Here is a 9,783-nt window from a genome sequence, read left to right as displayed (position 1 = left end):
TTACATTCTAATTATCAAATTTAAGACTTTTTGAGACCCCGTGGGAGCCCTGCACAGGGTTCCTGCAGGTTTCACCAACTCAAATGTAAGACTTTTAAGACCACTTTGAATATAATTTAAGACCTATTTCACGGTAAGAAAGTATGAAGGAAAATTGCTACGAAATAAGAAATAAGTCCCATAATTACTTACAAAGTAAATGTATTCAAACCCAAACGTCGACCGGAGGTCGCACTTTGNATGATACGTAACAACATCATTTTGTGACTGCGCTTTCACGCTTTCGCCCCTTCTTTGTTAATACTTTTGGACGTCTGGGGCTTCCGTCGCAGGCCAAAGGCGACGGAAGCCCCAGACGTCCAAAAGTATTAACAAAGAAGGGGCGAAAGCGTGAAAGCGCAGTCACAAAATGATGTTGTTACGTATCATCGCTCATTTTTAAGAGGGCATACGGAAATCACTGGCATTTTCTAGTGGGTATACGGCGTATACCAGCGTATCACGTAGACTACACCACTGCTTAAAAGGTCATAAATATGATCAACAAAATAAGAAAGGTCTTAAATATGATTTAGAAGGTCTTAAAAATGATCGGATTTGAAAGGTACTTCTGTGTTGCGATCACGTCTAAATTTGTTTTACCCGGCCCAAAACAACTTGTTCCCATTGACTAACATGGGGAAAGAAGAGACGTCTGTAAAAACTTTTTTTTAACTAAATAAATTACCCAGTATGAACTATTTTATAGCCCTTATTAGAATCATTCGGTCCTTAAAGCTGTAAAATGCACTAAAAGCCGAATCTAGATTTATTTTCTCTCTCCATTCATTCTACTGAGCCGAGAGTGAGAGCTCGGGGGGTGGGGCTTAAGGGGCGCATGCTCTGTAACTGCACATAAGGGTTCTTCTCTATGGTTCTTCTGCTCCGACTGCCAGGCATGACGAGTAATCTGTGACGTTTCGCTCTCTCAAAAATTGGGCCACTTTGTCTTCCTGCGCCAATTAGCAGCTCTCAAATGAAAGAACGAGACCCTGGTTGCAGTCGAATAGTCCATTTAGCTTGGGAACCTTCCTAACGGAGTGAAATTACCCGAAAGTACCTCAGTGGCAGCCATGACAAGTGCCGTTCGAATTCTCTAGAGGAAAGGAGGCTTCAAACTTCCTTTATAACCTCCTTTAGTTTAAGAACCACTGGACCTCCCTTTACAAAAGGAAAGGAGAAAATGCTGCCCCACAATGCCTTGCAGCCGCAGCATTTGCCGTCACACAACATTCGGCCGTTCACGGAAGCAACCGATTATGACCGAGAAATTATATCATGAAAGTTACGGTGCTTATTAAGCATTTTAAAACGGTAACTTGCCAAAGTGCTTTTGTTTTGAAGGTTCATCACTATTATAATCAAAAAGAGAAATATGAACGTTAGTTTTTACTGAAATGATCAACATTTCACAGTCTTTACTCAGCTATGTGGGGTTTGTTCAACTTTTAAAAGATGTTTTAATGGTGATATACACAGTGATAGATGTTAAGGACTAACGTTCATAATAAATATATTTGTATTGATTTTAAGATATTTTCATAGTTCATACAATCATACGTGTAGTGGCTATTTGTCAACAACAATAAAACTTTAAAAGGCCACTGAGGCACCAGGTACGGCGGATCTTACGCAGATCATGAGTGAGTAAATAAGTCCATTGTCCAGTCAAGGCATCAACGTTTTGTGGTGTTTATTGTCTTCACTTCGGCAAGAACAATACAGCAAAAGGTGTTGAATATTTGCTAGACTCAGCCTTGATACTGCTCTGATGCTGGTAAAAAACCATACACCTTCCCGGTGCTCACTCGCTGCTGCTGTGCCCCGATTGTCCTAAATACACCCAGCTTCGTGCCCAAATTGACCCATCACCTTCAAAATAAAAGCATCCCAGTTGGAACACAACTTAACATAAATTACATGGCTGCAAATTAGCTAGCTCTACAAAACAAATAAATACACAAAATAAATGTGAATAGCTTCCACACTTATTGTAGTTGTAAGTGCACTGCCTTGCGGCCTGTAGCACCATCCTTGATGGAGCATATGTGTGGGCTGGACCTGTATTTTAGGAAAGGAGTGAGCAGAGAGTCGAGTTGTCGATGCTTGTTCAGTTTTTCTGTGACTATCTGTCTCACCCTCTCAGACTTTCAGTTGCGCGCGCTACTAAAGAGACGCGCTACCATGGAAACCAAACAATGGTGTAGCTGTATTAAAGTCCGAGTGGAAACAGTCCTGAGTAAATCTGATTTTGTCAAAAATCGGGAGAAATATGACCCCGGGAGAGGGAAGTGAAATCAGGAGTCTCCCGCGAAAATCGGGAGGGTTGGCAAGTATGATTACAATAGCTACATAAGAACAATGTCAACAAAACTTTAGGAGCAGTTTTATTGGTGTAAAATAAGATTCTTAACAATCAATATTGTAGATTTGATCGCAAACGCTTTGCCTGAAGGCGGCAAGAGGATGATATGTTCTCCTCCTGAGATTAGACTACTGTACATAGTTTAAGTCCCTTCTGGCCTATTTATAGTGTTGGCCCTTGCAACAATGTCATCTGTAACTCGACTCCATCTGTTAAGTCGGAGCATGTTGAATGTCAGTTGCCAGAAGCAGAAGCAGTTCACTTCCCACCAACTCTCCTACCGAGAGCCCCATGGAGATTGTCGGACAACCGGGACCTTCGAGGGCCTGTAGCCTCCTCGGAGTGCCCCTGCTCGGCTGCTGGGACATGGACGAAGATAATTGTGAGGTGCTGATCGGCATCAGGCCAAAATCATCGCCTGTCCCGAGGAGACGGAGCTCTGTTGAGGAGGACGAGGAGCCAGAGACGCCCTTGTCCAGCTCCAGGAGAGTGTCCTTTGCAGACGGAAAGGGCCTCAGTTTGGTGCAAGTGAAGGAGTTTGACACTTGGGATGTGCCCAAGCTGCCAGAATGCAACCTCTCTGTAGGGAATGCTAAAGATGCAGTGGAGTACTTCTTATTTCCTGCAACGTTCTCACTTCCGTTGTCTACTGAGGAACTGTTTCTGAAAGTCCAGACACAGAAAGTGGAGTTGGAGAACATTGAGTTAGTACCAGGGACCACAATACTGAAAGGAGTGGTCCGAGTTCTCAACGTATCCTACAATAAGGCGGTATATATCCGAACCTCTTTGGACTCTTGGTCGAGCCACTTTGACCTCCTGGCAGAGTACATGCCCGGGTCCAGTGACAGTTTGATGGACCTTTTCTCGTTCAGGCTCACCCTGGTGCCTCCGTTTGGGGAGCAGGGAGCAAGAGTGGACTTCTGTCTGCGATATGAGACTCCGTTGGGGACTTTCTGGGCCAACAATAACCACAGGAACTACGTGCTGTCCTGCCACCAGAGAATGGAGGAGAGGAAAGAGAAACCGCAGAAGGAAAATGTAAAGAAAAGCTGCCTAAAGACTGTCAGGTGAGGATGTAAAGTGTTTCACCGGTTGTAAAGTTCACTGCCCATAATAGTTTTAGACACAATGTAATTTGTTTTATTTTCTTGACAGGAGAAATGTCCAATATGCTAAAGGTGGAAGAGCAGGCTGGCCAGTTTCTGACATAGGATTTTAAAAAATGTGGGCTACAGCTAATCCTGATATATCTCTGGTATTGTTGTAAATATAGTATGAATGCCATGAAAAGAGAAGACAAAGTCAAAAGACATTGAATTGTGTAGACTAGCTGAACATGTTTATTAAAGTGTATTATGCAAGGCCTGTATTTGTATGCAATGTACGTTTTAAGCAAACGTGGTGTTAGTATCCTATCCTATAGTATTGCTTGATTGAAATTTAAATATTTTTGGTATCAAATCGTTTCATATCTCAACATGTTTCACTTTGTGGTTTGTCCCTTGTTGAAAGTCACATAAAAGTCTGACTCATCAAAATGTCACTTATCCACAGTCAGTCCTTCTCCACTGTGGAAAACATGTCTGCAACCGAGGCTCCATCTCAGGAAAACATTTCATCAGGTGATGATTGATTTCGCTAATTGTAGAATTAACAAAATTAGGAATTTTAATATGCCTTGACGTACATTTTAATGTCTCTTTTCTCCAGATGTGTCAAAACATACAGAGCAAGCGGACACTATGAAAGCAAAGCAAATCTCTACAAACCAGTCCGCAACATCTGAGGAAAATCAGCAGAAATTATTGGTGAGAAAAATTAAAAAACACAAAATACTTAACTGTCTCTTTTTCCTTTTTGGCACATTTAAACCAAGTCACAACAATGCAGTTTACTAATACATTTAATGGTTTGTGTTTGCGGACTTTAGGCCAATGCGATACCATTTTGCTACTAGGTGAATAAGCATTTATATACTGTGAGCTACATTGATTGGCAAGTAGGGATGTCCCGATCACCTTTTTTTGCTCCCGATCCGATTCCGATCATTTGGTTTTTGACAATTTGCCGATACCGATTTTTCCCGATCCGATCTTTATGCAAGAGAAAAAAAGCATTCAAGTTGTCCCTTAAGGTTATTTTTTAATTTAAATTGGATATTCTATCCAACATGAATATAGCTTCTTTTTTTCACAGCAGCATTGGATCAGTTCAGTTGTGCAGCATTGGATCAAAACAAAATAAAGCTTATCAGTACTCGTTAGCTTACTGCTACAATTAGACACTGCGCACTGCCCACTCTGTTGCCAGATTTGAGAGAAATAAGCAACCAGGTCTATGAAAACAAGCCCCAAAGAAGCAACACATACATGATGTTGTGTAATTTGAAACCAAAACTAAGGCCTCAGGATGACTTTAAGACTTGAACATGGTCATTTTTGTTTTGTAACATTGAATAAAAAATAAAAAAAAAGTATTTAAAAAAAAAAAAAAAAAAATCCAGATCCCCGATTTTTTGAAAATCACGTGATCGGCCCCGATCACGTGATGATGCCTCTATTGGCAAGTTACTTGGGATTATCAAAATATTCTTAAAATTCTAAATCCTTTTCATCAGACTCCACATGATATTTTTGATTGCTTAAACTATCTTTTATTTAAGTACTTAATAGGACATGTTTGATTCATTTTTGGCTATAATAGGAGGTTAAAAGACACCATGTCATGCTATTGAGGTACAGGAGGAACAGAACATGAACCCTGGTGCACTTTCTGAGGGAATATCACATGACCAAATAGCAACAGAGTAAAATCATGTACTCAGCACCTAAAGGACATTCAGTGCTGTCTGCAATTCAATTGGTTATGCATGATATTTTAATACTTATTTTTGATTTTCTTTTTATATTTAGGTAAATAATGCAGTCATGTCATATTATTTATTCAGATCATGTTACACCTAACACCATGTGAGAAAATAACAATGATATATATCCCTGTTGTTGATGGACAGGCCGAGAGCAAACAGGCCTCCAGCCAAAGAAATCGCAGGAAGGCTGCAAGGATGGCTTGGCTGAAGGACTACTTTTCACAGGAAAATGGAGGAGCGGATGACACTGAAAGAGGTGAATCACCTCCAGAAGCAAAACAGCCAGCCCAAGAGGAAAGCCCAGAAGAAAAGCGAGCAGATGTGCGATATTTTCCCGAGGAGAGCAGTCAATCAGAAGGTTCTTACTTTGTTTCTGAGTCTCTGGAAACATGCAGTGCACCTCTCCTTGATGTTTCACATGATACGTCAACTACACGCCACTACGTGTCCAACAGTGAGACAGCGAAATCTGAGAGTGTCACTGCCGAACATATCTCACTCAACCCATTACATCCAAACGGTGAGCCCGCTCCTGATGAATGCCGAAATATCAACAAGTGCGTCTCAAAAGCTGAGGAAGGCCACTTTGCAGTGAAACCAGCTGACAGTATTATTTTGGAAGTGAGCATTGAAAGCATTGAAAGCCTTGTTAGCGATGCCAACAGCTTCACATTTGGAAATGTGGTGGCTCCGCTTTATAATCAGGTGCTTGGCAGAGTGGGAAGTGAAAGTGATCGGGGAAATCCAGTACGGGCTACACTCAATGTTGGAGACTTACCTCAGAGTAACTGTCACTCTGAAGGGAGACAGACTAGCTGTACAGGGCATGATGACAAACTTCAAGGGGATGTGATTAAATATCAGAAATCAAAACAAGAATGTTTAGGTGCCCCTCCAAAAAGTCCTCAAATTGAAGAGAAGGAAAGCTGTTTGATCGACACAGTAAACAACATCCAACACCACGTAGAAACTCAAGATGATGTTATTCATTTAGACCAGAGATGCACCATCACATCGGAGGTTCCAAAAAACATTGCAGAAGACGTAGTTGTAGATCCACACAGTGCAAACGTTTCAATAACACATTTGTTACAAACACAAACACCCACAGAAGACAATCTCACCCAGGACCTCGAGGATCATACATGTGCACAAACTAAAACTACTCTAAGTGAAACACTTACGGAAAGCGAAACTCATAAAGCCATGGCTAAACTAGAAACCTCATTCATGTCACCTCTAACTTATCAGAGTGAATCAGACTGTGTTAGCGACGAGGAAGACACACAGACCAGCTCTATTGGCGAAAATGGCTGTAAGTGTGTAGAGGAGTCAAACGTAGATAACGTAGACAAAACAGGGATAATGTCGACACCCAATGGCCTTTTAGAGGAGAATAAACTACTAGAAGCTTTACACAATTTGAATTCAAAACACATCAATAATTCTGCTAAAAAAGAAACTGAGGAAAAGGACACTCTGATATCTATTGAAACTGATAAGAGCAACTCGCATATAGATGGTTCAAAACACTCAGCTGAAGTTAAGGTCATAGGTGAGGTAGCTGAGTCAGCGGCAAAACCCAGAATAACTAATCACATACACAGTGATGTGCTCAAAGACTCCCAAAAAATAGAGCATCGTGAAATTGTAAATGCTGTCCCGAAAAGGGGGGATTTTTGTATAGCAGACACTACCGAGGTAAACTGGGAAATGATGGTTGAAGAAGAGGAGAACAGCATGTTAACAGATGAAGAGGAGAGTGAGGTCATATGTTTAAAAGCAGTGGAGAAACACCAAGGAGAGTTGGAGGACACATTTAGGGAGGCAGCATCAGAAATCAGAGATACAACACAGACCGACGACCAAAAGATGGAGATCACAACTGCCATTGACGAGGAGAACAAAGCTGAGGTTGCAGATGAACTAGAGGGCAATAATGGGGTTATAGAGGAGGACATTGGGGAGATCCTGGCTGGAAGACATAGGGAGGAAGTTGAGGAAGAATTAGAATATGTTCGAGAACCACCCGAGGAGATTGAAGGAGAGAAAAAAGATGAACAAGAGGAGATAGAGTTAGAGATACAAGAAGTCAATATTGAAACGACAAATATCCTAAAGGAAGAGGAAGAAATGACGAATGAAGTCAAATCAAGGGAGGGTGACGGAGAACAGGAGGATCCAGATTGGGAGGGAGAGTCAGACATCATGCTTCCAGAGATTATAGAGGATAATGAAGCAGGGGGTTTTGAAGAGAAGGTAGACTTTACACAAAACAAGGATGGTCTATCTGCTCTGGTGAACAATGAGCACAACAAGAGAGTAACTGACAAAGAAAATGGACACATCCCAAATGAAATGCAAGAGACAGATTTCCAAAGCAGTGCGAGAGATGATAACGAATCCACAGCTGCAGAGGAAGGCTCCTGCATTTCGGCAGAAGAAGCTGAAATCGACAGCGAATCAGCGGAGTCCGACTCAGACGACGAGGTGGAGTTATACATGCACTGTCTGAGGGCCGTTCACACCGGGGCCCAGAGCAAAGACGCGGGTTATGTGCAGGGCTTACGGTCCTACGTAAGCAAAGGCAAACTGCTGTCCACACGCATGCCCTCCATCAGTGAGTCTCTGGATGAAGAGCAACACCTGGGCGGCCTTCAGGACAGCCATGAGGAGACGGCAGACTTCCAGCCCACAGCCCTGCCAGCGACAACTGGACAGGGGAGCCTCAACAGACATGTGTCATGGTGGAGAGAGACTTTTTCCTGCAGCAATATCTCCAAAACATTGATATACGCCACCTTGTTAGTGGTATTTTTAGCCGTGGTCCAGCGTTATGATTTTCTTGCCTGTTTCGGGCTCTACTTGGGATCGGTGGTTTGGCTCTACCATCAGGCAGCCAGGACAACAACAACAACAACAACAACAACAACAACATAAGAGGTAGAATTATAATTGGCTGTGAACGGTAATACTATCATTAGAATTTGATATTTTCTCTTCATTTGAAGATATGTGAACAAGTGGTATTAATAATGGTCTAAATGGAAATAGTTGGTAATGGGCATTAATTTAGAGTAAATACGACACATATCAGATGAAATGCTGTATATTCCCTATGGGAGGATGCTAACTCTGTTGTCTAGAGTATGTACACATTTTATTTATGCTTTATTTTACATAAAACTCAGTATTAACGCAGACAACAGGCAGCGTACCATTGCTCACACTGACATATATTTTTGAAGTGTAAATGCAACTGATCTGTGTGCTGTGTGTGTGTGTGTGTGTGTGTGTGTTGATGCTATCTATACATCTTTTTGTTTTGTAGGGTACATTTATTTTTCATAAGTCTTGAATAAATCAAATTGTGTTCAATGCTTTTAATACTATTAGTGTTCAAAACTGTTTTGTGTTGTTAGAGTAGAAAGGGGGTCACTCTTTGTTTTACTTTCCTGTATACAAATACCTAAAATATGTACTTTCTTAGTAAAACAGGAAGTGTTGGAGGCAGCCTAATATCATGAGGAGTAGTAGTTAGGTTTGGGGCATTATGGAAGCCTCTGGCATTTAGTGAACAACTCACAAATATTTCCTTTACCTGAATCAAGGTTTATTACTAGTGTATTTTAATCTAAAGAGGTTAAATATGAATTCCCATACTGGGAGTTGAACCCGGGCCGCCTGCGTGAAAACCAGGAATCCTAACCGCTTAGACCATATGGGACTTGCATTCAGTGATACATTATCTCAGAGAACTGTGGTCATACCCTGAAACCAGATTATAATTGTTGGATTATTCATGTCTCCAGTCTGTTTACATGTCTTAATCCAAGGCTACAATCTGATCAAAGCACGTATGATGTTATCACTTATGAGTATTCAAATATGTTTGACATCAGAGATATAGACCCTGATAAGATGCTTTGTCGTAGCCTGAAAATCAATATGAAGAAAGCAGCTGCTGGGAGAAAATACAAGTTTGATAGTTTAACGTTTTTTTTAAAGGTTGTTCTGTCCTTATCTCACCTTGCCAGCAAAGTTGTTCTAAATAAAGGACAACCCTTGAGGTGTGTGTCAATGTGGATTTCTGACATACTGCCTTCAGTGTCAGTCTGCAATAAATCAATAGACTTCTTTCGATGCTTGTTCAATGTTGTTGTGTCATTTTGTCTCAGAATGAATCAACAGGGAGGAACATTGAGTCCCTTGTGGAAACAGCATAGCAAAAGTTCCCTGTTTGACCTTTGGCTTGTAGCTGTGTTTTGAGCTGAACACAGCTGCAGCAATGTCAGTACAATCCACCGGGAGGAAGACCACGCTCTTTTGCCAGATGAACACGAGGTTGTTTAGCCACCAAAAGAAACACAATAACATTTTCAACAAGTGACACATACAGATAGATAACTGACAGTGCTAAGAGCTTGATCACCTTTCCAGACATGTCTTCTAGATCAATTTCCAATTATCGTCTTCATGGACATGTTATTTTCTTTTATTAACTTGT

The 9,783-nt window shown here is 41.3% G+C and overlaps 1 protein-coding gene and 1 non-coding gene across 2 annotated transcripts; one reads left to right on the top strand and one right to left on the bottom strand.

Annotated features, from left to right (window-relative positions):
• The first annotated feature begins 2,558 nt into the window (after nucleotides 1-2,558).
• On the top strand, nucleotides 2,559-9,265 carry ppp1r3ab (protein phosphatase 1, regulatory subunit 3Ab). The gene is made up of 4 exons (XM_010770786.1): nucleotides 2,559-3,474; nucleotides 3,962-4,029; nucleotides 4,118-4,215; nucleotides 5,421-9,265. The coding sequence occupies exons 1-4, from the start codon at nucleotides 2,636-2,638 to the stop codon at nucleotides 8,214-8,216; spliced, it is 3,801 nt and encodes a 1,266-aa protein (XP_010769088.1). The 5' UTR covers nucleotides 2,559-2,635; the 3' UTR covers nucleotides 8,217-9,265.
• trnae-uuc (transfer RNA glutamic acid (anticodon UUC)) lies at nucleotides 8,931-9,003 on the bottom strand. The gene has a single exon. It is a non-coding gene; the product is annotated as a tRNA-Glu (tRNA).
• Nucleotides 9,266-9,783: the final 518 nt, after the last annotated feature.

This window comes from Notothenia coriiceps, unplaced genomic scaffold (genome assembly GCF_000735185.1).
Source record: "Notothenia coriiceps isolate Sejong01 unplaced genomic scaffold, NC01 NC01_scaffold00009245, whole genome shotgun sequence".
Lineage (NCBI taxonomy): Eukaryota > Metazoa > Chordata > Actinopteri > Perciformes > Nototheniidae > Notothenia > Notothenia coriiceps.
Note: the sequence above shows the minus strand (reverse complement) of the source record. Positions and strands in the feature narration are given on the sequence as shown.

Excerpts from the sequence above, each read along its gene's own strand:
- ppp1r3ab (XM_010770786.1), top strand. The coding sequence starts at position 2,636 with ATGTCAGTTGCCAGAAGCAGAAGCAGTTCACTTCCCACCAACTCTCCT. Across the intron at positions 3,475-3,961 it reads AGCTGCCTAAAGACTGTCAG|TCAGTCCTTCTCCACTGTGG; the intron begins GTGAGGATGTAA and ends ACTTATCCACAG. Across the intron at positions 4,030-4,117 it reads TCAGGAAAACATTTCATCAG|ATGTGTCAAAACATACAGAG; the intron begins GTGATGATTGAT and ends TCTTTTCTCCAG.